The 27,813-nt window shown below is 58.4% G+C and overlaps 4 protein-coding genes across 7 annotated transcripts in view; 2 read left to right on the top strand and 2 right to left on the bottom strand.

Moving 5' to 3' along the window:
* The window catches only part of RASGRP4 (RAS guanyl releasing protein 4), a 28,315-nt gene extending 25,782 nt beyond the window's left edge, over positions 1 to 2,533 (top strand). For both annotated transcript variants that reach the window (XM_074937986.1, XM_074937985.1), the window contains 6 exons: positions 150 to 259; positions 517 to 661; positions 1,120 to 1,156; positions 1,446 to 1,580; positions 1,925 to 2,145; positions 2,333 to 2,533. In XM_074937986.1, the coding sequence (XP_074794087.1) occupies positions 150 to 259; positions 517 to 661; positions 1,120 to 1,156; positions 1,446 to 1,580; positions 1,925 to 2,145; positions 2,333 to 2,533 (849 nt within the window). The remainder of the gene's footprint in view (positions 1 to 149; positions 260 to 516; positions 662 to 1,119; positions 1,157 to 1,445; positions 1,581 to 1,924; positions 2,146 to 2,332) is intronic.
* A 1,254-nt stretch (positions 2,534 to 3,787) lies between these two features.
* Positions 3,788 to 8,523, bottom strand: FAM98C (family with sequence similarity 98 member C). Its single transcript, XM_074937991.1, has 8 exons — positions 8,395 to 8,523; positions 7,371 to 7,516; positions 6,437 to 6,571; positions 5,924 to 6,108; positions 5,418 to 5,501; positions 4,791 to 4,907; positions 4,224 to 4,391; positions 3,788 to 3,960 (listed from the first exon to the last, which is right to left on the bottom strand). Exons 1-8 carry the CDS (start codon positions 8,412 to 8,414, stop codon positions 3,826 to 3,828), a joined length of 990 nt encoding a protein of 329 aa, XP_074794092.1. The 5' UTR covers positions 8,415 to 8,523; the 3' UTR covers positions 3,788 to 3,825.
* Positions 8,524 to 10,390: 1,867 nt separating this feature from the next.
* Positions 10,391 to 27,813, bottom strand: part of SPRED3 (sprouty related EVH1 domain containing 3) — a 24,079-nt gene continuing 6,656 nt past the window's right edge. For all 3 annotated transcript variants that reach the window (XM_074937988.1, XM_074937987.1, XM_074937990.1), the window contains exons 2-6: positions 22,044 to 22,218; positions 21,787 to 21,955; positions 18,897 to 18,970; positions 16,843 to 17,013; positions 10,391 to 15,887 (exon numbers count right to left, since the gene is read on the bottom strand). In XM_074937988.1, the coding sequence (XP_074794089.1) occupies positions 15,198 to 15,887; positions 16,843 to 17,013; positions 18,897 to 18,970; positions 21,787 to 21,955; positions 22,044 to 22,214 (1,275 nt within the window). In that variant the 5' untranslated portion in view covers positions 22,215 to 22,218 and the 3' untranslated portion in view covers positions 10,391 to 15,197. The remainder of the gene's footprint in view (positions 15,888 to 16,842; positions 17,014 to 18,896; positions 18,971 to 21,786; positions 21,956 to 22,043; positions 22,219 to 27,813) is intronic.
* GGN (gametogenetin) overlaps positions 18,908 to 27,813 on the top strand; it is a 25,678-nt gene continuing 16,772 nt past the window's right edge. The window contains exon 1 of the mRNA XM_074937984.1: positions 18,908 to 18,993. The gene's annotated coding sequence lies outside the window, so the exon portion shown is untranslated. The remainder of the gene's footprint in view (positions 18,994 to 27,813) is intronic.

The following is a 27,813-nucleotide window of genomic DNA, read 5'->3' as shown; positions in this document are numbered from 1 at the left end:
CACACCCCACCCCGAAGGGCTGACAGGTCAGAACGGGGTGCCACCCTGGATCGGGGCGGGCGGGGGGAGAAGGGCTCCCAGTGGGTATTGGGGCCAGGCGTGGGGGTGGGCTTACGCTGCCGCTGGTTAATGCCCCCTCTCCCCCACAGTCTGTATTTAAGAATTACGACCAGGACCAGCGCGGCTGCATCTCCCAAGAGGACTTTGAAAAGATTGTGGCCAGTTTCCCCTTCTCCTTCTACGGCCTGGGGAAAGACCGGTGAGTATGTGCCGGGAGGGGGGCTGGGAGCCAGGACTCCTGGGTTCTATCCCTGGCTCTGGGAGGGGAGTGGGGTCTAGTGGTTACCGCAGGGAGGCCTGGGAGCCAGGACTCCTGGGTTCTATCCCCAGGTCTGACTCACTGCAAGTTGCTCCTTGGCTCCATGCCTCAATTTCCCCCGCAAGGCCCCTTTGTCAGTATCACTCCCCCCCCCCTTCCAAGGCAGCCCCCTCACTGTCCCGTTCCCGTCCCGGCAGCGAGGGGCCCTACAGCCGCCAGGAGCTCACCGACTACTTCATGCGGGCCTGCGCCGTCTTCTCCAAGCTGGGCCTCGGCTTCCTGCACGACTTCCAGGAGGCCACCTTCAAGAAACCCACCTTCTGCCATAGCTGCAACGGCTTTGTAAGTGACCCTGCCCCCCAGCGCCCCCCAGCAGCCGGGACAGGGGCGCCCCAAATCCCAGGGCTGCCAGAGACCCTGCCCCACAGCGCCCCCTGGCAGCCAGGAAAGGGTGGGGGTTACTTTAAACCCCGGCTGGGCCAAAGACCCTGCCCCCACAATGCCCCCCCAGGTGGCCAGGAAAGGGGGTGCACCAAATATCTGCTGCTCCACAGCCACCCCCCCACCCCCACTAAAAATCCTGCCCCACGTCACTCTCCCAGGGGCCAGCACGCTTAACCCCCCCCAACTCCCCCTAGTCATCCCCTATATTTGTGGACACTGCCAGTGTGTGTGTGGGGGTCCAGACCCAACAATCCCCCAATTGCAAAATCCCCTCCCCCCTTCACAGGGACAATGCAACACTTCCCCCTCCCCCCAAAAAGGCCCAGCTAACAGGCTCCGCTCTCTCTCTCCTCTAGCTCTGGGGTGTCTCCAAGCAGGGGTACAGATGTCGGGGTAAGTGCAGCCCCGATGGGGCAACATGTGTGGGGAGAATGTTGGTAATAGGGCTAGGGAGAAGCAAAGGGCCCATGGGACTAAGCAGCCCCCAGGGTGGAGCGTGCATGTCCGTCTGTCTACTGAGCGCTGCCCCCTGCTGGCTGGAGATAGAACTGCACAGCTGTGTGTCCTGAGCCCTGCACTGCTCACGGCGGAGGGGGATTCTCCTGGCACGACAGGGGGTGGGGGGGTAATGCCAGGCCCCCCAGCTTAGGTCACGTATCGTGTCCCCCCCCCCCCCCCCCAGACTGTGGCATGATCTGCCACAAGCAGTGCAAGGACCTGGTGGAGCTGGAGTGCAAGAAGAGGTTCCACGCCAGAGCCCCAGAGGGGGGCACGCCCCGTGCCGCCACACCTGCTGCCACACAGCACCCCAGCTCAGGTACCGCTACCCCCTCCCCCCAACAATGGAGCAGTCTATCCCCCCTGCCCTCACCAGGACAGTGGAACAACCCGTGGGCCTCCCCTCTTCCCCCCAAGGCTGTGGACTGGCCCGTGGCATGACCCATTTTAAATGGCTACAAGCATGTTAACACTCCCCCCCCCCCACTTCCAGAGAGTGGCACAGTCCATGGCCAGCCCCATTTAAAGGGCCCCCTCTCCACCTGTTCTCCCCCGTGGCTGGGTCAGTGGAACACCCCATTGCTGTCCACATCTCCCCCCACTCCTGGCCGTGGCACAGCCTGTGGCCTGCCCCATTTAAAGGGCCCCCTCTCCCCACGGCAGGCTCGGAGGAAGAGGCCTTCCCCTTTCCCCCGGTGGGCGAGCCGGCGGAGGAGCGGGCCGTGGTGCTGGCGGGGGTGCCAGCCGGCCGGCGGCGCACTCGGGACGCTTGGACGCAGACGGACGACGCCAGCCCCACAGCGGAGGGCTCCGAGCCCCACGGCGGGGTGGGCGGCTGCAGCAGGGACCAGAAGCTCCTGGAGCACCTGCAGGAGCTGGAGAAGGTAAGACCCCCAAAACAGGGGTACCATGCAGGGGGGGGCTTTGGAGACCCCCCCCCCTCCCCCAGCGGCTGGGGATGCAAATGGGGCCACCCACGGGTGGAGTTGGCTGGGACTAAAGGGGGCTTCCCTTGCACAGCTGTGCAGGGCCCCCCCCCCGCCCAACAGCTCTGCTCCCCCCCCACCGCAGGAGCGGAACCGGCTGCTGCTGGAGAACATCGGCCTGCACTGCCGCAACGCCCAGCTGGAGGTGGAGAACGGGCGGCTGCTGACGGGCGAGGCCGAGGGGCGCCTGGGCAAGGCGGAGGAGGGGGGCCACGGCCAGGCTTCGCTCACCCTGCTCCTGGAAGGGATGGACTCCCTGCACCTGCGGCATGACTCCAAGGCCTGAGCCGGCCGGACTCGCCCGCGTCTCCCGGCGCCGCCGAGGGACTCAAAGCCGGCGGCGCGACCCCACGCCCTCGGGCCCCGGCAAGCCAGGCTGGGCGGCCTGGCTCCCGGACTGTACCTGGGCACGGCCCCAATAAAGGGAATGCGTCTTTGTCGAGCCGGGCCTGGGCTAGGCCAACAGCTGCCCCCTCTCTGCTCCATGCCACCGAGTTGCGGGGCGCCTGTCGACCACTCCGCCACCAGCCTTGCCTCAGTTTCCCCTCCTGGCCTTTGTTAGGCTGTGAAGATAATTATGGAGATGGGGGGAGGGGGGTACGGGCAGAGCGTTCATCAGCGTCGCCCAGGGCAACAACGGGCGTGACGGGGGATCCCCACACAAGCATCGCAACCCCCTGAAATTCAGAGCCCTGAACCCCAGGATTCGGGTCACGTGATGCTGATGGAGTTACTGCCCATCGGCCATGGGGAGAGGTGAACAGGGCACTCCAGGATCGGGGCCCAGGAGACTATCACACGGCCCCTCTCTGCTTGGCCCAAACCCGCCTCACATTCCCCGGCTGCGGACAAACCCCAGCCCCCCTCCCCACGCCCCGGCGCTTTTGCTGGAGCAGCCGTTTGCTTCGACACTTTAATCCCCTCGGAAGGTCCCTCCGGATCCATTTAAAGAACGTGTGGGCGGGGAACGATCACAGTACAAACCCACCCCTTGACTGAGGCCAGAGCCTGAAATTTACAGCATAGACCCACCTGCCAGCCCCCTAACGCAGCCCGCCGGGGTCCCCAGAGCAGGACCCTCCCGCTACCTGCCAGCAAGGCAACCTCCTTGTGCCTCAGTTTACAAACGAGAATCATCCTCCCCCCCGCCCCCTCTTCCAAAGCAATCCGCTGTCCAAGGCAAAAGCTGCAGCACCCCCTGCTGGGCGATGTGTTAAGTGCAACATGGTACACTCCCAAGAGTTTCCAAGCCTGACTTATTATGCTCCCAGCCCCCCTGCTCTAGCCACCAGCCCCCACTCCCCTCCCAGAGGTGGGGATGGAACCCAGGAGTCCTGGCTCCCAGCCCCCCCTGCTCTAAGCCCCAGATCCCACTCCCCTCCCAAACCTGGGATCAGAACCCAGGCGTCCTGACCTTTGATCAGTAGCTGCTCTATCACCCCCTGGCTGTAGGGGGCAGCAGCCCCTCTGAGCCCCAACTCCCCTCCACCGCCCACTCTGCATAGGGGGGCTCTAGAGTCCTTGAGTCTTTGCCCCCCGGATGTTCTGCCCATCCCCCCTGCACAGACGGAGTGGGCTTCATTTCTTCTTCTTGCCCCGGCGGCCCCAGCGCGGCTGGCCTCCCCCCCCTTCGCGCCTCTTCTCCCAGGTGGGCATGGGGGGCTCGATCTCATTGGGGCGGCCCCCTCGGTCTGGGACGCCGCCCATCAGCACCTGCCGGGGGGTGGGGAAAAACAGGAGCAGATGTAAAAGGCAAGAGAGACACCCAGCCCCCCCCCCCCGCTGCACCCACCGTGAAAGGGAGCAAACGGCGGGGTGGGAAGGGCCCAGCGCCTGGCCCGGCCGGAGCTCTGGTCCTGGTGCGACGCACGAGGAGGGGGGTCTCGTGCGCCGGCAGCAAGCTGCTCTGCATGGGGGCGGGGCTGCGGGGCAGTGCAGCGTGTTCCTCCCCCTCCCGGCCCGGGCGCCACACGTACCTTGTTGATGGCGCAGCTGGTCCGGTGGCGGCAGTGCCCGCTGCTGGCACTGACAATGCGCGAGGCGTCCTCGCGGGCGGCCAGCAGCCGGGCCAGGGTGACGCTGGAGGCGACCGACTCAGCCTGCCGCAGCGGGGAGAGGGCAGCCAGCAGGGCGGCGCCGTGGGCCTGTGGGAGGAAAAATCCTTCCCGGTGAGACAGCGTCAGCCCAGGTCAGACACCCCCGGCCCAGGGTCCCTGGGACCCGGCCCCTCCGCAGCCTCAGCAACTCCAGACAGGAGCCGGCGCCCCCCGGAGGGGAAAGGCCCCACGTGCCAGTCCCCGCCCCGGGGCCGGACGGGAGCCGGAAAGGCCCCACGTGCCAGTCCCCGCCCCGGGGCCGGACGGGAGCCGGAAAGGCCCCTGGAGGGGAAAGGCCCCATGTTCCACTCCCTGCCCCCCCAGCCAGCCAGTCCCCGCCCTGGGGCCAAATGGGAGCCGGCACCCCCCAGAGGGGAAAGGCCCCGTGTCTCATTCCTTGGCACCAGCCAGGCCTCTCCCCTCACTGGAATCCCCCCGGCCCCTCACCTTCGCCCTCTCGGACCAGTGGAAGGACTGCAGGGTGACGTTGAAGCGCGTGATCATCATGCGCTTGCGGCATTCGTACTCGGTGCACAGGGCTCGCCGGATCCCCTCCAGCACCTCCTAGCCGGGAGGGACAGAGACAGCCGCTCAGCTGCAGGCTGCCAGAAAGCCAGCCCCACCTTTTCCTCCCACTGCACTGGCCCCCTTCAGGGGAGAAACTGAGGAACAGGGAGGGGTGCTACCTGTTCCAAGCCAAAGAGGGAGGCAGGGGCGGAACCCAGGAATCCTGACTCCCAGCCCCCCTCTCCACACACACGAGACCCCAGTCCCCTGCCAGGGATCGAACCCAGTTACGATCCTTTAATGAAGGTCTGTTAAGAGCCCTATGCAATGGGGTGGGTCTGTGCAGGGTGGTTAGGCACCGGGATTCTCTGGCAGGAACAGGGGAGTCAGGCGCCGGGATTCAATCAAGGGCCTAACTCCCTTCAGCTGCTTTTGAACCCTGCAGCCCAGGCCGGGCTTCGCAGCAGCCGGGTGCTGACCCAGGGCCAGCCCTGAGCCAGGAGCAAAGCCGCGGGTTCTGCGCTGGCCCACGTGCGCCCCCCCCCCCCCCCCCGGGCCCCTCCGTACCCACTGCTGAGCCGTCAGCGGCGCCCTCAGCAGCGGCGCCATCTCCTGGTGGCCGGGGGGCAGCGCGGACAGGGCCTCCGCTACCTAGGAGGGAGAACGCGAATTAAGCAGGGAGACATTGCGCGGGCACTGCAGCTGGCAAGGGAAAGGCGACGCCTGCCGGGAGGCTCCAGCAGCCCGAGACAGCAACAGGGGCTTGTCGTCCTGCAGCTGGGGTGCCCTGTTTATTCATTGTACGGCACGGTGCCTCGGAGCTGCAGCCAAGCCCCTGCCCTGAGGGCGGATCGGGGCTGGCACCCCCTAGAGGGGAAAGGCCCCATGTCCCATTCCCTGCCCCCTGAGCCAGCCAGATCGGGGCTGGCGCCCCCTAGAGGGGAAAGGCCCCGTGTCCTATTCCCTGCCCCCCCGAGCCAGCCGGATCGGAGCTGGCGCCCCCAGAGGGGAAAGGTCCCCGAGCCCCAGGCGCCCTGAAGCTCTCCCAACAATCGATGCATCTGACTCCTCACCTTGGATTTTATGTCCTCCAGGAGCTGGGGAACGGGGCAGGTCGGGGCTGGCTCCGGCCTGCCCAGCGCCTGGCTGATGAGCCGCAGCTCCCGCCGGGCAGCGTCGGCCCCCTCTCCCTGCCGCGGCGAAGGGGGGCGTTTCCAGCTCAGGAGCCGGGCGGCCTGCAGCTCTGAGCTCAGGAAGTCTTGGGAGAGAACACGGGGTGAGAGAGACACAGGGCTCTTCTGGCTGCGGCTGGCAGGCAGAGGGGGCGCTCTGGGCACCGGGTGTCAGACATGTGCCAGCCCTCTGGGGCGGGGATCTTTATCTGGCCCAGGGCTACTAGGACTCCTGCATTCGATTCCCCACTTCCAGACCATCTGCTTAGACCCCACTCCCCTCCCAGAGCTGGGATAGAACCCAGGAGTCCTGGTTCTCCCCCAACCACTAGACCCCACTCCTCTGGGAGAGTCGGGAATAGGACCTGGAGTCCTGGCTACCGACTAGCGAGGGCCCTTCCCGCCGTCACTTACACAGCAGCTGGAGGCAGCTGTGGGCGCTGCCCAGCCGGGCGGTCACGTCCCCCGTGGTGAGCGCGGCGTAGGGGCAGTGCAGCTCTTGCAGCAGCCCGCTCAGCTCAATCTGGAAAGTCTCGGCGTCTTCAGGGCCTGCACCGGAACAGGAGAGACCGATGAATCCCTGGGCCCCGCGCCCCTGGCATGCTTCTGCCCCCCACCCCACGGAGTGGGCGGGCTGCACAGCCAACACCCTGCTGCTGGAGCAACCCCTGCCTCTTAGGGAGGGAACGCCCCAGGACAGGGGGTGGGGAATGGGGCACGGGGCCTTTCCCCCAGGGGGCACTGGCTCCCATCCAGCCCCAGGGCAGGGGACTGGCTGGCTTGAGCGCAGGATATGTGTGTGGAAATGGGATTACTCTTGTGATAAACCGCTGGATCACTAACTGGGGTGTATCTGCCTCCACGACATCCTGCTGCAGCCAGTTCCGCAGATTAACGACACACTCACACTCTCTCTCTCTGGCAGATCTGTGTGCCCCATAACCATAGCATCTGAGCACCCCAGAGTGTATCTATTCTCACCACCCTGCTGGCGGGGCAGGGCAGAGCTATTATCCCTATTACACATATGGGGAAACTGAGGCACGGAGAAGCTAGGTGCCTTGGCCAAGGTCACACAGGGAGTCTGTGGCAGGGCGGGAAACTTATGCCAGGTCTCTAACCACTGGGATACACTTCCTCCCCAGGGTGTAATTACGCTGCCAGTATGATTATCTGTGATAACGAACTCAGGGGACCCGGCTGGGAGGTGGAGCTCCCCTGTCACCCCGGGGTTGGTGTCAGGCAGGTCACAGCATCACCAGGGCCGCTGGAGGAAAGGCCCCGTGTCCCACTCCCCACCCCCGGCGGGCCAGCCCCCTCCCTCCTCATTTCCCGGCAGGTAACTCACGGCTGGTGGGACTGACGTCCTCCTCCAGGGGGCAGAGGGCTCGGAGCTCCGCCACCAGCTGGGCGCAAAGCACGGTGAACTCGGGGCTCCGCACCCCGGCCTCGGCCAGGCGGAGAAAGGTTTCCTCGGAGAGCGGCCCCAGGGACCTGGGCACACGGGGCAGGGGTCAGCGCCCCACAGACCTGGCAGCCGAGCCCAGATCCGACCACCAGCTCCCCCTGCCAGTGTGCCAGGCCCCCCACTGCACCCCACCCCCCAACTCTTCCCCAAAGTTGCACCTATTCCCCCCACTGCACCCACCTCCCTGTTCACCCTGGAACATTTAGCTCTCCCTGTCCCGTCCCCCCCACATCCATCCCCCCCAGTACCCCCAGAGCCCTGCTCCCCCACCCTCCACCCACACACCCCCAGAGCCTCTACACCCTCCACACCCACTGATTCCCAGCCCCCGCAACCCCAGAACCCAGCCCCCTGCTCCTACATCCCCCCAACTACGTACCATCCACAGCCACTGCCCTGCCCCCTCCTCCCACACCCCCATGCACGCACCCCCCTCCACCCCCCCACCCCACGCACCCCACTCTACCCTCTCCCCAGGCATGCACCCACTCCACTCCCCCAACCCCCTGCACCCCACGCCCCCCATGCACTCCCCCCACCCAACCCCCTGCACCCCACGCCCCCCACTCCACCCACCCAACCCCCTGCACTCCATGCCCCCTGTGCACGCCCCCCACTCCACTCCCCCAACCCCACCCCCCCGGGCACGCCCCCCACTCCACTCCCCCAACCCCCTGCACCCTGTGCACACCCCCCACTCCACTCCCCCAGACCCCCGGGCATGCCCCACGACCCCCATCCCATGCCCCCACTCCACCCCCCCAGCACCCCACGCCCCATTCCACCCCCCCAACCCCCTGCACCGCACGCCCCCCACTCCATCCCCACAGCCCCCTACACCCCACGCCCCCCGGGCACGCCCCCCACGCTACCCCCCCAGCTCCCCGTGCCGAGCCGCCCCTACCCAGCCGGCGGCCGCTCCATGGCTCGGGGTCAGCACCGCGCGCCACGGCCCAGCTCCAAGTTCAGTCTCCCAGCAGGGCGCAGAGCAGCCACGCACGGGCCCCGCCCCTTCTGCACCCCGATTGGCTATGGGGACGGCGTGGGCGGGGCTCGGGAGGCTAGGAAGCGGATTGGCTGAAGGTAGAATAACGACTCCCAGCCAATGAGAGCCTCCCCTTTCGCTCTCACCCGCCTCCCAGCCAATCTCCCACCACTCAACCAACCACAGCCTCCCCACCCGTCACCCATTGCCCAGCCAATGAGAGCCTCCTCTTCCCATATAACCCGCCTGCCAGCCAATCACAGCCTCTTTTCCCCCCATATAACCTGCCTGCCAGCCAACCACAGCCTCTTTTCCCCCCATATAACCCGCCTGCCAGCCAATCACAGCCTCTTTTCCCCCCATATAACCTGCCTGCCAGCCAATCACAGCCTCCTCTTCCCATATAACCTGCCTGCCAGCCAATCACAGCCTCTTTTCCCCCCATATAACCTGCCTGCCAGCCAACCACAGCCTCCTCTTCCCATATAACCTGCCTGCCAGCCAACCACAGCCTCTTTTCCCCCATATAACCTGCCTCTCAACTAGAGTCTTTCATTTCCCCCCCCCACCTGCCTCTGGGCCAAGCCGAGAGCCTCTTCCTCCTTCATCGTTGCCAGAGACGCTGCTGGTTTTGTGCTGGTGACGCGGCTCCTTCCACCATCACCGCAGGCTGGGCCCCAGTGCCAGGGGCAGCAACCTACTTGCCACGCTGGTGAAACTGCCTGCCAGCACCACGGGCTCAGAACCTACAAGCTGGGTCCCGACAGCCAATCGGGAGATTTAAAATACCCAAAGACCCCCACCCAGAAAACCTCCTAACCCTCCCCCCCCCACTAGTTTTTGGGTTGTTTTGTTGCACTTTGGGCTACCTGTTTTCCAGTGCAGTAGGGACACATTTGGGACATGTATTGCAGTTTCTTCCCACCACCACCAGGCCTGGAAAGGTCTTCCCATTAAAATGAAAGCCAGTATTTCAGGAGAGTGCCATGACTCCAGGAGCTGGGACTTGAAAAATACCAGCTCTTTGGCTACAGCAGTCGAGCCCCTGGATTTCTTCTCCTGCTAATCTCTAGTTCTTGTCATCTGGAGATCTCCCAGCACTTTACAAAAAGAGGGCAGTACTATTATCCCCATTTTATAGAGGGGGAAACTGAGGCACAGCGAGGCAAGTAGCTTTCCCAAGGTTACCCAGCAGGCCAGCTGCAGACTTGGGAACAGAGCCCACGTCTCCTGGTGTCCACTGCTCTACCCACTACGTCGAGAGGAAGTTGCTACGGGTATAAAGTTGCAGCACATTCTCCCAACGAGAGCTGACTGGAACTCAGAATTTCCATTAGACGGGAAACATTTACACTTCAAACTTTGGTTTCATTCCAAGTTAGAGAAACAAACATTTCCACAGACCTCTAGGAAACAAACAAACAAAAAAAAACAGTTTGGGAATTTTCATTGGGCCCCTTTAAATTTCATTTTGAATTTTTTTTTCCATTTCAAGATTATTTTTATTATTACAATATATCATAATTAAGGCCCTTCGTTTTTGGTTTTTAACCAACAAATCCTTAGCTTTTACAAAAGCTATTATGCAGTTTTTACTGATTTTCACCAAAGTTTAGACCGCTCAAGTACATGAAAATACTGATTCCGTTAAGCAAATCCAACCCATTACATCCGGTAGATATATTGATGTTAAAGACAAATTAGTTGAAGCGTACATGCAAGGCTGTCTGTCAAAGTAAGGCGGTGGAGTGGAAGATACACACACGTACATATGTGTATTTACTGTTAATGTACAGGTTTCAGAGTGGCAGCCATGTTGGTCTGTATGTGCAAAAAGAACAGGAGGACTTGTGGCACCTTAGAGACTAACCAATTTATTTTGAGCATAAGCTTTCGTGAGCTACATTCAGTCATGCATCCGATGCAGTGAGCTGTAGCTCACGAAAGCTTATGCTCAAATAAATTGGTTAGTCTCTAAGGTGCCACAAGTCCTCCTGTTCTTTTTGTTAATGTACAGTTCATGAAATAAACCACAGTATTAAGCTGCTTTGACTTTCAATATGCTTCTCTATTTCTGCTTTTTCTCCGTCCTCCATCCCACCATTCACTCCAATATTTACCCAGAAAATTGTGAAGTCAATTTTTTGCACCGTTTAATTTCTGTAATAAACTCCTATAAATTCCCAGGAAATTTTAAACAGAATAAAACCTGAAAACAAAGGGCCTTTGTCACAATATGCCATCTCCTTCTGACGTGTCCTAATAGATATAATCATAATATATAACGATAGCTGAAATATTGGATTATTTTTCTTTTACTCTAGTTTTAAAATCATTAAGAGCAGCTGCAATTTAGTGCTGCTTGAAACATCTTATCTCTTGTTGATGTTGCAATAAAACAATCTGACACTTTGGTCTGTGTGTGACTGGCACATTTCAGTGTCTGAAAACTATTTGCATCTCTTGAATCTGGCCGTAGCTGATCAGAATGATCCCTTTCTGGACCTATAAATCTAGGAAGCTCGAACCAGCACCTCCAAACCCCACCACAGAAGGAGGGGAAAACATTTAAGAGTCACTTTTGCTAAGATTTAATATACAACATACACTTTTAAATAGAACATTCTCCTCTGATTCCATTCCCCCCTTTTTAATTTTTTTTTTAAATACACAGAAATGACAATATTGAATATACAAATCTGATAAAATACTTAAACAAGGAAAAAAAAGTTAGATTGGCAACCACAAAAAAATTTTAATATTAACTTTTTCTCTTTGTTTGTTTGGTTTTTTTCCCCTCTCTGCTCCCCTCTGCACTTTTTTATATATAAAATAGCATTAAAAGAATCTCATTCCTGCAGTAATATACAAGACCCGCTCTCCGCACCCTTCTGTATTTCGGTCGGCTCCCTGCTGTATTGGCCCCAAGGTTATCATAGGGTCATTGGCACACACAGCTTTGCCAGGTTTTATACAGTTACGATTTGTCTTGTTTTGTTTTCTGGGAAGATTTTGAAAAAAAGAACAAGGATGGAGAAATGGGAATAGGACCGAGTGTACTACTGAACACACTCAAATCTGGCCAGGCCAAGCCCTAACCTTGTTTACATTGGGGTAAAACTAGGGTCACTCTATTAGGTTCACATGGACAGTCAGATCAAACCAAGTGTCTTTCTAGTTTATTGGCCTCTATTGGAGACAAGAGAATGAATAGCTGGTTCAGAAAGAGGTGCCCCCTACTGGGTAATTATGGCATAGCTGGCCCATAGGGTCAGTTCCCTCCTGACCCCTGATAGTCAGAGGTTGGGTCATGCCCTATAGCATGAGGGTTTATAGCCCTGCCAAAACTCTTGGTTATTTTAAAGATATTTAATATTCTAATTCTGGGTTTAGATATCTGTATAAACATCCAGTCCTTTTTCTGAAGGATGTTAAACTTTTGGCCTCAGAGGAGAACTTGTGGCATTGAGTTCCCCAGGCTAACTGTGTAGCAGGTAAAATAACTAGGTTCACGTACTGGTTTTCAGGTTGGGAATCTTCAAAGGAGCAGAAGCGATTTAGGTGCCAGGCTCCCATTGGGTCAGGCACCCCATTCCCTTAGAAATAGCCCGGCCTCAATATGCTGCCTTTCTGTGGTTACTCCAGATTTACACCAGTGTAAAGAGATCGTACTCTAGCCCCATAAACCCCACCCTCCTTGCAATTACACCATTGATCCAGTTTCTCCTGATTTACTCCAATGTAACACCACTGATTCCAATCAAGTTACTCCTGATTTACACTGATGTAACCTCAATGTTCTAAACCAGTGTAACACCACTGATCTAACCCAAGATACTCCTGATTTACACCAGTGTAATGCTATTGATCCAAACAGAATTACAACTGGTTTACACCCATGATACCACAATGATCTAAACCAGAGTAACTCCATTCATCTAAACCAAGTTACTCCTGATTTACACCAGCAGACACCACTGATCCAGAGTTATCCCTCGTTTATACCACCGTACTGCCACTGATCTACATGGAGTCACTCCTGATTTACACTGGTGCAATGCTATTGATCCAGATAATCCTGACTTACACCACTGTAACTCCACTGATTTGAACTAGTGTGACTCCCGATTTAAGTGAGAGGAGAATCTGTGCTAGCAGATGCGGAGGGTCCCAACCTGCCCCCGCATCACTCTGGTTTTCTGCCCCACTGAGCGCTGCAGGGACACCCCCCCCCCACAAAAATCAGTTGTCCCGACTTAGGGGAAAAAGAGAGAAGTAAATAAATAAGAGGTAGGGCTTGCCCCTCCCACAACCCCAGAGTCAGCTGGATGCAGATGCTTTAAAAAAAACCTGACCAGGAGCTTCCCTTGGCCAGTGGTCCCTGGCTTTGTTTCACGTCTGGCAGCAAGGGGTGGCAGGGGGGACCTGTTGTGCCCAGTGGGAAGGCTGATGCCTCGTCCCAGTGGGAAGTGAGCTGAGCTCCATCAAACTCACGTCACACAGGGGCCCCCAAACAGCCAGCGTGGGGCAGGATGGGGGGTAATGACTCAGCTGGGGTAAAACTCCGAGGGTCCCACTGGTTTTTGGTCCTGGATTTTCTTTGCTTTCCCCTCCCCGCCCACTGATTGTGGGGCCCAGGGACAGAGATCAAAGTGCTTTCAGGCAGCTCTGCTTCACCCCCACTGGATTTGGAGAGATCAGCCCCTCTATTCCACACTCACTGGGTCCCAGGGAGGGTCAGCCCCTGAGTACCACACCAAAGAGGGCTCCCCTCCTGTCCCTCAGGGAGGCTTGGTAATACTTCACTGCTAGGCAGTGCAAGCAGGAGGTGGAGGAATGGTATGAGACTAGAGGGACATCGGGATTAAGTGACTTGCCCAAGGTTATACAGCAAGACAGTTGCAGAGCTGGGAACAGAACCCGGGAGTTTTGACTCCCAATCCTTTGCTCTAACCACTAGACCCCACTCCCCACCCAACACAGAGAAGAGAGTCCAGGAGTCCAGACTCCCAGTCCCATGGATCTAATCCACTAGATCATCCCACCCCCACACTACCAGAATTGGGAACAGAACTCAGGAGTCCTGGTTTCCAGCCCCCCTGCTCTAACCCACTAGATCCTACCCTCTCCTCGATTTGGGAAGAGAACCCAGGAGTCCTGATTCCCAAGTCCAATACTTCTTCGACCCCAAATTCCTTAGGAATCCAGCTCTTCTTTTCAGCAGTACCAAGCTAAGTCCTCCCAACTGGGTTTAACACAGAGAGCGAGCAGGGGCCGCATGGCTCCCATTTGCTTTGGACCTGGACCAGCAGCTCGAGCTTTTTCAGCACCATGACCCCAGGTTACAACAGCTCCAAAATAACAGTTTCGGGATCCAACTCCCCTTCCCGTCCTGCTCCAATGACAGGGAGGCCAGGCACGACCCTGGGCTTAAGAACCTACGATCTAGGTAAACTCTACCCTGCTGGGAATGGATGCAACTGGCGCTTTGCCCAAGAGATTTTGCCTGGCAACCCCGCAGCGCCGATCTCCCTCTGTGTGGTATGAGGCTGGCTCAAAACCCAACCCACCTTTGCCCATTTGGCAGGGGAGGAGATTCCCATGGAGTCCAGAGACCTCCCCGATCCATTGCCCCCAGGGGCCAAGCTGGCCTCACAATCTTACCCCTGTCCTGCTGGGAGAGAGGGGAACAGCATGGGGAACGAGACTGAATTGTACAAGCTCTCTGCTCTGTGGTGACTGGGGTAAAACAGAGGTAGATGCCAGACATCAATGGGGAAGGGGGTGTCACAAGGGGAGCTGCAGAAAACCCTTCTCTAACTTCCCAGCGAACACTTCAAGGGGAGCCCCATTGTTCCAGCCTGGGACCCAGAAATAAACCACGGGAACTGTATTGGTGCGGGGAGGGTGGGGGACAGAACTTGGAGGGGTGCTGCAGTTTGTGTACCCTGTAAATCGAACCCTGTCTGCCTGTCGTCCTTGTGAAAAGGATGCCCCAGCATTGTGCGGTTATAAAGCTGCAGGGAAGGTTTTTTCGTTTTGTTTTTTATATAGGGGCATTTTTCAGCACAAATTAGTTTCTCTTGTTCCCTGGACTCCCTCCTGAGTACAAAATAAAAATCCAGTGAATATCCATTTAGGATATTTTCTTTCCTTCTGTTGTTCTTTGTAACCCTTTTTTAAAATTGAAAAGAAATCCCTGTGGACCCAGCCAGGCTGGGTAAAGGAAGGAGGGGGTAACATAGTCTACTGGTCACCCCACCACTACACACACACAAACAGGTGTGCGGACACAGCTGGATTGGGTGAAGGAGGGGTTAAATTTTATTTGTTCCCTCCCGCCGATAGCTAGGAGGAAGGGAGGGGGTAAAACTGCCCCCCGCATGACCATCTACCCATCTCTCCTGAGACTGTCGTTTGTTTGTTTTCTCTTTCTTTCATTGCTTTTTCTTTCTTTTTTTTAATTTTTTTTTTTATTTTTTTTATAAAAACGGACCCAAAATGTTGAAATTTTAAAGGAAAAAAAAATGAAACTCACCGGCCACGCCTGACACTCGGAATAAAACCGCCTAGCCCCTCCCCCTCCAAACACGGGACACGGGGGGTGGGGCGTGCAAGAGAAGGGGGAATCAGCCCCCCCCGCCGCCGTTTAAGACTGCCTCCGTCTCTTCGCCTCTCTCCCCCCCAGCCAAGCCAAGAAGAGCGCCGCGCCCCAGCCGGCTTCACCGCACAGCCTTGTGTTTCCCACCGCAGCAGCCGCAGTGCTCCCCACACCAGTGGCAGGCGCGGAGCGGCAGGTAACAGCACATGCAGGGCACGACGAGGGAGAGGGCCACCAGCGCCATCCAGCGGATGCAGAAGTGCGGGTGCCCCAGGTCGCAGGAGCAAGGGTCCGAGTACTCGCCCTCCGAGTCCGACATACAGTGGTACAGCATGCTCTCGGCGCACCACATGCAGGTGAGCTGGTAGACGCAGCGTCCGACGGGGTCCGGCGCGTCCTGGCACTGGCCCCGCCCGTTCTCCTCGTGGTTGAAGACGTCCCGGCAATAGACGCAGCGGGAGGGCACGGTGTCTTCCTCCGAGCCCGCCCCGCCGCCGGCCCCTGGCTCCTTGGCGTGCTTCTGCTTGGGGGGCGAAGGGGCGGCGTGGATCCGGCAGGACGGGGAGCCCTTGGGGTCTCTGAGGCGGCCCTCGCCGCCGCCCCCCCCTGCTGCAGGGAAGCGGCGCTCCTTGCTGCCCTTCTCGAAGTGCACGCACATGCCGACCTTGTCGGGGTCGGCTTCCTGCTTCTGCACTGCTGCCCGCCTGTAGTCCTCATAGCCCTTGCTCACCCACAGGTCCTTGCATGGGTTGATGCTCTCTAGCTCCTCCTCGTCGTGCAGGGTCAGGTGCTGCAGGGGCTGGGTCTGCACCTGTGGCAGGGGGAGACAGAGGTGTATCCTGCACCGTTCTCCCACTTCAGCCTCATTAACCTGTGGAACTCGCCACAGCAGGACGTCACTGAGGCCGGGAACAGAAGGACCAATTCTGGAGCCAGCAGTACAGGGCTCTTGGAGACAGAACTCAGGAGTCCTGGCTCCCCGATGTGCTCTAGCCACCAGACCCCACTGCCCTCCTAGTGCTGGGAACAGAACCCAGGAGGCCAGATGCTCTAACTCTAAGATCCCACTCCCATAATCTGAGAGCTGGCAGAGGAAAAGGAACCATGTCCTCAGGCCTGCTGGCAGGAGCCCTCAGCTGCAGCCCCAGTCCATCAAGGCAAGGGCGTTGCCAACAGCCCAGCTGCCTGTCACATCCCCTCCCTGTGCCCTGGAACTTGGGGGCCCCTGTCCATACGGAACAGATCCCTGCACCACGTAGAGGCATGGAGAGATGACACAGCCCGTCTCACGTAGGTGATTCTGTGGCAGAGCCCCAGCTCAGAGCGCTAACCCCAAGCCCATCCTCCCTGTGCACAACAAAGACCCCCAGATACCAAAGAAAACAAGAGATTTTATTAACCCCTGCTTAACTCAGACACTCTACAAACAGGTGGGAAAAAAGTGCTCTCTGTTAAAGATCACTACCACCCCCTGCCCACCCCGCCCCCCAGTTTCCATGCAGGGCTGGGAAAACTCAACACATGTTCTCAAGTTCTCCAAAAAGTCACCAGCAAGAGTAGTGGGTGGAGTGGACGTGCCTGGGATTTCCAAAGGTACAAACCCAGTGCCGGCCCACCCCGCCCCCATGCAGGACAGCTTTAACTTGAGAAGGCGCCACCAGCCCACGGAAGAGATTCTCTCTCCCATCTCTTTCGTCGGGCTACGCAGCGCCCTCCCCCATCACGCCCAGGGCCACGGACCCCTGCCCCTCCCTGCCCAGACCCACCTGCCCGCCCTGGCTGGTCGGCGTCGACCCCTGGGCCGTGCTGAAGGCAAACTCCTCAGAGGCAGGTGAGCGGATGTAGCAGCTGGAGGAGGACTCACTGGTCACAATGGTGATGTGTTTGGGGAGCATTTCCTTCCGGCTGTTCGAGGAAGATTCGCTGTCCGTGTGCATCTGGGAACAAAGGCGGTGGCTGTCACTAAGAAAGAAGCACCCCCTAGTGCCGCACAGGGGTCAGCACTGACTGTGCAGGGAGAGTGCCCCCTACTGAGCCCCCACCCTGGTCCCTGCAGCCCAGTGCCCCTTAGCACCGCATCGGGGCCCTTGGGTCAAGCACTGACCGGGAGGGGAGAGCGCCCCCACCCTGCTGCCTGCAGCAGCCAGTTGTTCCTCAGAGGTCTCCCTTCTAAACACTGACCATGACACATGCTGCTTGGCATGCGTGGTCTGCCATGATCCCAGTATAAGGAGACCGCTGGTCAAGCTGGGAAGGGGTCTGTTTTTCCTAGCACTAGTCCAGACCTTTATCAGCCAACATCTCCCTCTTGGGCCAGTTGTCCCCCAGCTTGGGTCCCTATGTCCCCTCCCCTCTCTGGGACCCCCACCTCCTTGTGGGAATGGAGACAATGGAAATCCACCCCAGCTGGTACTCACACCCCACCCTGGCTAGGGAGTAAACATGGAATCAGACGGGAAGCTTCCCAGAGCAGAATGGCATCACGAAGGCCTTTCACAGATTTTAAGGCCTGTCTCACTTATTTAGATTGTGGGCTCTGTGCTAATCCGTGCTTGTACGTCACCTGGCGAATTGGCTGTTTTTCTGGCTGGCCCTAAGACCCTATTGGAATCTTATTCTACGGATTATTGGAATCTTATTCTATAGATTATTAATCATGTTTATTACAGGATCCTCATGCAAGACTAAAGTGTCTGTTGAGTCAGTGTGAAGTGATGGAAACAGCCTCAAGCCTGGCTGAGAGCTGTTTTTGTTCAGAAGATCACCTGGTCTAATCATCCGTGGGACACGGGGTCTGTTACCATCTAATTTTGAAGTTCTCAGTCATTTTGACGGCGAGGGCTTTAAGCTGCTAGAAATAATGCATGGATTTCAAGGCCAGATCATCTAGTTTGACCTCCTGGATAACACAACCCAGAGAACTGCCCCAAAATAATTCCCGGAGCAGATCTTTTAGAAAAACATCCCACCTTGATTTAAAATTGGTCAGTGATGGAGTATCCACCACGACCCTTGAGAATTGTTCCAGTGATTGATTGCTCTCACCCTTATAAATTTACACCTTATTTCCAGTCTGAATTTGTCTAACTTCAGCTTCCAATCACTGGGCTGTGTTCGACCTTCCTCTGCTAGACTGAAGAGCTGATTATTAAATATTTGTTCCCCATGGAGGTATTGATGGACTGAAATCAAGTCACCCCCACCTTCTCTTTGATAAATTAAGCAGATTGCGCTCCTGGAGTCTCTCACTACTAGGCTGGTTTTCTAACCCTTTGATCTCACTTCTGGCTCTTCTCTGATCCCCTCCCATTTATCAACATCCTCCTTGTGTTGTGGGCACCAAAACTGGATGCAGGATCCCAGAAGCGGTCGCACCAGCGCCAGATACAGAGAGAAAAGAACCTCTCGGCTCGTATCGGAGATTCCCGTTGATGCATCCCAGGATGGCGTTCGCTTTTTTGGGCGCAGTGTCGCACCAGCAGCTCATGTTCAGCTGATTATAATAAGGAATCATTAGATCATCTAGTCTGACCTGCACTGCTCCCAGTTACCCCTGGATTGAGCCCCATAATTAGTGTTTGGTGAAAGCGACTCCTCCAGAAAGGTGACCAGCCTGGATCTGAAGACCTCAAGAGATGGAGAATCTCCCGCTTCCTTTGGGAGTTTGTTCGAGTGGGTAATCACCCGCACTCTGATGGGTGCTTTCTAACTGGAACAGGCCTGGCTTTTACTTCCAGCCGTTGGTTCTGCCTCTCTCCGCCAGACCAAGGATCTGGGATGTTTTCCCCCAGAAGGTACTTCTGTCCAGTGCTCAACTTACCAACCCTGCGTCATCTGTCCCATCAGCGTCATCCTGAGACGAGGAGGAGGAGGAGGAGGAGGAGGAGAGAGAACCTGGAAAGGGAAAACAGAGGAAGGTACATGAAAGTCAGTCCCCCCAGGAAGGACGCGGGCCCAGTAAGGCGTCCGGTTACTGGGGGCAGAGCTGGGAAAAAGCATTCGATGCTGGGAATGCAAAGGACCTGTGTTGGGGTCTGTCCAGGTGGGACCCCAGGGGTGGGATCCCAAGGGGGAGGGACATAAGGGCACCCCCGTTGCCTCAAGCAGGCCCAGCGCCTGGTGCACCCACCCCGCAGGGACCTGAGGGTGCCAGAGCTCTGCAGCTGGAGCGACACCTCAAAAGAAAAGGGGATGTCTGGGTCCGCCCGGACCCCTCTGTGTGGGGGTGACACATAAACATACACGGGCACTCTCTGTCTCCCTCCAGTGGCTGCAGCACGTATAGCGCTTTCTGAATCAGCTCTAAAGTAAGTTGGGGATGGTTCGCTCAGGCAGCTGCCCCTTGTGCTTTTAGCGCCAGAGCTCCTGGGTTCAATCCCCGGGGCTGGGGGGGGGGGGTGGCATGCCGGGCACGTTCCAGACAGAGCAGAAGGGAAGGTTCCCATCCCAGGGGCAGGCAGGAGGAGGGGGGAAATGCAAAGGGGGTCTTCTACGTGGATCAGTTCGCTTGAGGGGGCACAGCAGCAGCGGGCCAGTGCAGGGTAGTGTCCCTTTAAAGCCGGTGAGCCCTGTAGCAGCGCTCAATGTGTTCCAGGCTGCAGAAACCAGACGGGATTTGGGGGCAGGCGTGCTTTCAGAAGAGTGGGGGGAGGCTGTACTGTGTGTAGGGGGCTGGCGGGGAGGGGGTTGAGTGTGAATGGTGAGAATGCTGGCACCGCGGAGGGGCGACATGAAGGAAGGACGGGCAGAGACAGGTGGAGTGCTGCAGCGCCCGGAGATTTAAAATCTGATGTGCTAGCGGACGGGAAAGGGGGGACGGGATGCCAGGACGGTCAGGGGAAAAGGACACGACCAGGCCCGACAGCACGGATTGGAGGGGGCAGCGTGCCAGAGAGCAGAACGAAGCAGCCCCCCAGACAGGAGAGGGGATGGGGAGCAGAGACTGGGCGTGTCAGGGTCGGGGTGTGTCAGGGTTCCTTCCCCACTCTGAACTCTAGGGTACAGATGTGAGGACCTGCATGAAAGACCCCCTAAGCTGATTCTTACCAGCTTAGGTTAAAAAGTTCCCCAAGGTACAAACTTTGCCTTGGCCTTGAACAGTATGCTGCCACCACCAAGCATTTTAAACAAAGACCAGGGAAAGAGACCATTTGGACACGTCTTCCCCCAAAATATCCCCCCAAGCCCTACACACCCCCTTTCCTGGGGAGGCCTGAGAATAATATCCTCACCAATTGGTTACAAAATCATCAAAGACCTAACCCCCTGGGTCTTGGAACAATGAAAAATCAGTCAGGTTCTTCAAAGAAGGATTTTATAAAAAAAAGAAAAGAAAGGCAACAATCATCTCCGTAAAATCAGGATGGAAAATAATTTCCAGGGTATTCCGATTCAAAACACAGAGGATCCCCCTCTGGGGGAAACCTTAAAGTTACAGAAAACAGGAATAAACCTCCCTCTTAACACAGGGAAAATTCACATAAAACAAGAGATAAACTAATCCGCCTTGCCTGGCTTACCTAGGCTGGTTGCAATATTGGAGACTTGGATTGGGATGGGTTGGAGAAGATGGATTTCTGTCTGGCCTCTCTCAGTCCCAAGAGAGAACAACCACGTAAACAAAGAGCACAAACAAAAGCCGCCCCCTCCCACCCCAAGATTTGAAAGTATCTTGTCCCCTTATTGGTCCTTTGGGTCAGGTGCCAGCCAGGTTAGCTGAGCTTCTTAACCCTTTACAGGTAACAGGATGTTGCCTCTGGCCAGGAGGGATTTTATAGCACTGTATACAGAAAGGTGGTTACCCTTCCCTTTGTATTAATGACAGGGCGGGAGACAGGCAGGAATCGATTATGGGGGCAAAGGAGAGGGAGGAGTTAAGAATAACCCCCAGACCATGGAGGGAGGGGGGAAGTGGAGAGGGCTGGGGAGGGGAGATAAAGAGCCAGGCTCTGGTGCAGTGCCCAGGCCTTTAGATCCCTGGGAGCTCTCTAGGGAGTTGACCCAACAGCGGGGGACAGTGGGGTGGGATAGAGGGAGAGGGATGGGTGGGCAGCAGGGCCTGGGCGGGGAGGGTTGGGAAGACAGTGTTCCCCTGAGGTGCTGGGACCTCCAGCTGGGAATCCGGGGCTCCCTCCCTCCCCTGGCAGCTCTGACGTGGAATGCCATCCACCGAGGTGCAGCAACGGCTCTGGGGCATTGGGGCCTCCTGAACATCAACAGCCTCCCCACGCCCACCGGCCGGCCGCAAAGGGTTCATATCTCCATGGCACAGGTGCGGGAAACCGAGGCCGAGACATGTCTGAGGTCACACAGGTAGGGTCGGTGGCTGACCCGGGAACTGACCCCACGTCTGCTTCCCTGCAGCTGGCTGTCTTGGCCACAGGGCCGTGCTAAGGTGAACTCAGGTCGCTTCCAGCATCAGGGTTTGCTTGGTTCTGACCAACAGCCCCTAAGGGGCGGGTGAGGAACAGGCAGGACCCATGCCACCAACCGGTGCCCACATCTCCCATCAGTCCCTCCCCAAGCCAGACCAGAACCCCCAAGGGGGAGCCAGCCAGGCTCAGGACCCCAGCCAGCACACCCATGGGGCTGCCAGCCAGCCTCACGCCCCCTGCATCTCTCACATTCCCTGGGCCCCGCACCCCGCCAGGGGCAGCAAGCCAAACCCTCGCCCGCTGAATCTCTGCAGGCCCAGGACGATGGCGCCCCACCTTCGGCGAGCTCCTCCAGGGCGGCCTGCACGCTCCGCTCGAAGGCTGCGGCATCGGCGGGGCTCTGGAAGGTCAGGCCGAACTTGCTGTCGCCGACTTTCCAGTGGTGGAAGATGGGGTTCACCTTGTTGTAGACGAGGTCCTTCTTCAGCACGCACTCCAGGATGGTCTGCAATGGAGAGGGGGAGATTAGAGGCGGGCGAGGGGGCCCCACAAGCTGCCCCTCCCATCCAACCCCTCCCCAGCGTCAGGCTTACGGTCTGGTCGCGCAGGCGCTCCCCGCAGATCAGGTACTGGCGCCGCCGCCCGCCCTCCTCTGGGCGCCGCACCTTGCCGATCATGACGTGGCTCAGGCCGCCCCCGCCCATGGGCACCCATCCCCCGCTCGAGTCGTCTCGGGTCATCACCACAGCTCGCACCCGAAGCATGTAACTGCGGGGGGCACAAGGAGGCTCAGTTAGAGGCTCGGCCGCCCGCTGCCCGGCTCCCCACACGCAGTCTGTGTGTCCATGCCATCCGTCGCACAGCTCGTCTCACGAGCGCCCATGGCACGGGCACTGCACGCCATCCGTCACACCGCCTGTCTCACGAGCACCCATGGCACGGGTACTGCACACCATCCATCACATGGGCACTGCATGCCATCCGTCGCACCACCTGTCTCACGAGCACCCATCACACGGGTACTGCACACCATCCATCACATGGGCACTGCATGCCATCCGTCTCACGAGCACCCATGGCACGGGCACTGCACCCCATCCGTCACACGGGCACTGCACCCCATCCGTCACACCGCCCGTCTCACGAGCACCCATGGCACGGGCACTGCACCCCATCCGTCACACGGGCACTGCACCCCATCCGTCACACCGCCTGTCTCACGAGCACCCATGGCACGGGCACTGCACACCATCCGTCACATGGGCACTGCATGCCATCTGTCGCACCGCCTGGCTCACGAGCACCCATCGCACGGGCACTGCACACCATCCGTCGCACGGGCACTGCACACCATCCGTCGCACCGCCTAGCTCACGAGCACCCATTGCATGGGCACTGCACACCATCCTTCGCACAGCCTGTCTCACGAGCACCCATCACACGGGCACTGCACGCCATCCGTCACACGGGCACTGCACGCCATCCGTCACACCGCCTGTCTCACGAGCACCCATCGCACGGGTACTGCACACCATCCGTCACACGGGCACTGCACGCCATCCGTCGCACCGCCCGTCTCACGAGCACCCATCGCACGGGTACTGCACACCATCCATCACACGGGCACTGCACGCCATCCGTCGCACCGCCTAGCTCACGAGCACCCATCGCACGGGTACTGCACACCATCCGTCACACGGGCACTGCATGCCATCCGTCGCACCGCCCGTCTCACGAGCACCCATTGCACGGGTACTGCACACCATCCGTCACACCGCCTGTCTCACGAGCGCCCATCGCACGGGTACTGCACACCATCCGTCACACGGGCACTGCATGCCATCCGTCACACCGCCTGTCTCACGAGCACCCATCGCACGGGTACTGCACACCATCCGTCACACCGCCTGTCTCACGAGCGCCCATCACACGGGTACTGCACACCATCCATCACATGGACACTGCATGCCATCCGTCGCACAGCCTGTCTCACGAACACCCATCGCACGGGTACTGCACACCATCCGTCACATGGGCACTGCATGCCATCTGTCACACCGCCTGTCTCACGAGCACCCATCGCACGGGTACTGCACACCATCCGTCACACCGCCTGTCTCACGAGCGCCCATCGCACGGGTACTGCGCACCATCCGTCACATGGACACTGCATGCCATCCGTCGCACAGCCTGTCTCACGAGCACCCATTGCACGGGTATTGCACACCATCCGTCACATGGGCACTGCACACCATCCGTCGCACCGCCCGTCTCACGAGCACCCATGGCACGGGCACTGCATCCCATCCGTCACACGGGCACTGCATGCCATCCGTCACATCGCCTGTCTCACGAGCACCCATCGCACGGGTACTGCACACCATCCGTCACATGGGCACTGCATGCCATCCGTCGCACCGCCTGTCTCATGTGCACCCATCGCATGGGCACTGCACACCCTGGAAAAGGATCTTTCTGTTTTGCAGCTGTCCATCCATTGCACAACCACTGCAAACACTGCAAAGGCCTCCCACATTGCACACACAGTGCACACTCCCACAGCATGGGCACTGCACACATTCCTCCTGGCTCACATCCATCCACCACCCGCATCGCGGGCACATGGCACACAGAGCCGAAGTGCCTCGTGTGTCACATGCCCCCATTGCGCACACACTGCACATCCCCTCTGCATGTGCACTGCACATCTCAGGTGCACCCCTCACATGCACCTGTCGCACGCATGTTGCAAACACTTACAAATGCTTCTCATCTCCCATTCGCCCCTTGCACGCACACGGCACGCTCTGCGGACATTCATATCGGATGTGTACCAACTGCATGGGCGCTGCAGACCCTACCGATCTACAGCCTGCATGGGCACGGCACACTCTGCTGACATTCCCGTCTAGCACGTACCAATTGCAGGGGCCCCGCAGACCCCACCGAAGTACAGCCTGTCTCCTGGGCTCCTGTTGCAAAGGCACTGTGCAGCCCTCTGCGCTGCACTGCACTTCCCCATCGCTCGCACACTGCATGGAACCCCAGGGTCCCTGCCTCAGGTGCACTCGCTGCCCATGCCACACACCTTCAGCCTGTCCTACACACACCTTGCCCCTGAGGCCATTTGCCCCGTCTTGCACACGCCCCTTGCCCACATCCCTCCCCCCGGGGTGCACAAGGGACGACTGCCTCCATCATCCCACTGTGCCCGCCGCCATGCCGCTCTGAGCGGAAGGAGGAGGCTGATGGTTTTGTAGCTTTGGGGCATGTCATGACATCATCTCACCTCAAGCGGCCTACTCACACAGCCTGAGACCGTTCTCCTTTCCCTGCCCCTACCCCCCGAGCCGATCCCCATCCCCCACTCTCCCACATGCCCCACAACTGATCCCCAGGCCCTCTCTCCCATCTGCACCCCCCAGCTGATCTCCGCCCCCCTCCCCAGTCTGCACCCCCCAGCCAGTCCTCGACCTCCCACCCTGCCTGCCCTCGCTCAGCTGATCCCAATCCACCCCAGCTGAATTCTGACCCCCTCCCCCACCCATCTCCCATCTGATACCCCAATCGGCTACAGCTGGCCCCCTTTGCTCAATGTTCCTTGATGCCCAATGTGAATGGGCAGCTCCGTTCTGAGGCCACAGGGTTCAGAGGTTGGTCCTGAAGGGCACTGGGTGCAGGGAGGGGGCCTGAACAGCGCCAGTTACTGAGAATGGAGAGGAAATGGAATGGGGGGGGGGGTGCGATAGCGGGGGAGGGGAGGTGGAATTGGGGCAAGGAAGCGAAAAGCAAATGCGGCAACATAGAGAGGAAAGAGGTAAATGGAGAAATAACAACTGCGTGTGTGGGGGAGACTGCATGGCCCAACAGGGGCGGCACTGGGCTGGGGCTCAGGAAACCTGCGGCCTACTGCCAGCTCTGCCACTGGCCTGCACATTACCTTGGGAAAGTCGCACCCCCTCCTCATGCCTCAGTTTCCCCTGATACCCTTTTTAGACGGTCAGCTCCTCGTGGGAGGGACTGTCTCTCATTCTGTGTCTGTCAAGCACCCAGCACAGTGGGGGCCGGATCTCGGCTGGGGTCTGTGCAGCGCCCCGCACAACCGGGCCCAAAATCAGTGTGCTGCACAGCTCCTGACAAAGATCAGGGCCCCCAGTGGCAATAGAAGAGAGTTGGGTAGGAAACAGTTTTTCTAGCAGAAGAAAACTTTCAAGAGTTCAACATTCTCCCCTCCCCCCCCCCCCCCCCCATCTTGAATCAGGACAAAAAGTCAAAATCTCACTTTTTTTGCAAACTGAAAAACTGTCAGTTTGGGTCCATTGAAATGTCGTGTTTTGATTTTGACCTTTTTTGTCTTTTAACTGGTTTTGGTCTAATGAGCTGAAATTTCAAAAAGAAAAGTCACATTGAAACGGAAGAAACTGACCCTCCTCCCCACACATACTGCTCCCCCTTGTCCTTGAGGACACCCTCTTTCCCAGGGGATTTCAGTCTGCATGGCCCAGCCTGTCCTGGGAGACCCTGAACGCCCGTGGGATGCTGCCGATTGTGGCTGGCTTCCCGGTCTGGATGGGGATTCAACCCAGCCACCTGGCTGCTTTGCCGAGTCGAAGCCTAGGGTGGTGTGGGTCACAGAAATGCTCCAAGACAGGGTGGCCCCACGGGCTGCCATTCCAGCATCCGATTCTCACAAAGGGGAAGGAAAGCAAAGCCTGAACCCAGTGGCTGGAAGGATTTTATGCCCATCCCTGCCACAGCCGAGGGCCCCGGCCTCGGAAAAGCTCACGTTCACTCTGAAAACTGCTGGCACCGACCAGATGATGGCCACCCCCAGCATCAGCCCTGGAGGAATCACCAGTTCTCTTCCTCGAATGCTGCCAAAGACTCCCAGTGCCTATTTCATTTCCCCATGACTCCTACCTGCTCCCTGCTCTGCCCATGCCCCTCAATCCTGACCTGCAGCACCCTGCTGTCCCAGCCCCCGGGCTCTTCCCTCCCCCACCGCTCTTCTCGTGTCCCTCAATCCCACGCAGCCCCCTGCTATCCCCGTCCTCCCACTCCCACCATGATGCCAACCAACTGGACTGGCAACTGATTAACCGTTCCCTCCCACGCCTCCCACCGCAGCCAGCAGCAGCCTCAGCTGCCCAGCTGTTACGCAAACATGGTGCTAATCTGACTTTAAAAGCGGCTGCATTTGGCTTCCATCTACAGACGTTAATCATTGACAGTTTACAGCTGGGCGGGCGGTGTTGGTTCAGGCAGGGCCCGTTGCACGCCCAGCTGCACCCAGGAGGGCAAAATTTGCAGCAGGGCGCAGAACCTAAAGGCCAGGCTGAAGGAGGGAAACTGGTTAGGGGTGAGGGCGCTGGGATGGGGCTCTGGGTTTGAGTCCCGTCTCCGCCCCAGGCTCTCCTGGGTGACCCACTTTGCCTCTCCTCTATAACCTGGAGAGAATGACCCTCCCTCTCATCTCAGACTGGCTGGGCAGGGGCAGGGGCTGCCCCCCACGCAGTGGCCACACTCAGAAGTTGTGCCCACCGCCCTGCAGTGCAAGCGGTACAAATGCACCCTCCCAAGGAGGCCGTTCTCCCGGGACAGAGGAGCTTTTCCCAGTACAAGCTACATAAAAGGTCCTGGTGTAACTGTCCACTTTAACTATTTCAATTAAAAAACCAAACATCACCCCCCCAATCGAAAGGGGGGGGGGGGAGCAGGTCCAAACCCTGGGTAGGGACCAGGCCTCACTAGGTGTCCGTGCCACGCCCAGCACAACTGGACCTTGGCTAACAGACCAGCCACCGCCTCCCCCACCTGCCCCCAATTTCTGCTCAGGTGCATGCAGCGCCTGGGGCAGTGGCATCTTCTGACCACCCGTCATCAGCCAGGGCCCGTGCAGTGCTTGGCACGACGGAGAGCCCTCCAGGGTCAGCAGGGGCTGTGCTGCACCTGGCACAACGGGAGACCCCCTGACATCAGCAAGGATCCAAGCAGCAGGTACCCCTTCAGTCTCAGGCAGGGCTCTCGGCGCTACCAGACTGGGAAAGGTGACCATTGCCAGATGCAGCCATGAAAATTTGGGTTCCAATAAGCTCTCTACTGTAACCTCTGCCCACGGTCCCACACTCCGCATTTCCAGCACTCCTCTGCTCTTCACCTGGCGTTTTCCAAGCTCACTCCCAGCCGACAGGGGAACGTTCCTGGAAAATTTCCACCAAATCCATCCCAGGTGGATTTTCCATCTCTTGAAGTCTTCAGATCCAGACTGGCTGCCTTTCTGGAGGAGATGCTGCAGCCACACACATGCATCCGGGCTCAACACAGGGATAACTATGTGACATTCTCCGGCCTGTGCTATGCAAG

The sequence above is a fragment of the Natator depressus genome, chromosome 23, assembly GCF_965152275.1.
Source record: "Natator depressus isolate rNatDep1 chromosome 23, rNatDep2.hap1, whole genome shotgun sequence".
In the NCBI taxonomy this organism is placed as follows: Eukaryota; Metazoa; Chordata; order Testudines; family Cheloniidae; genus Natator; species Natator depressus.
The sequence above is the reverse complement of the archived record's forward strand: the minus strand, read 5'-3'. Positions and strand labels throughout refer to the sequence as shown.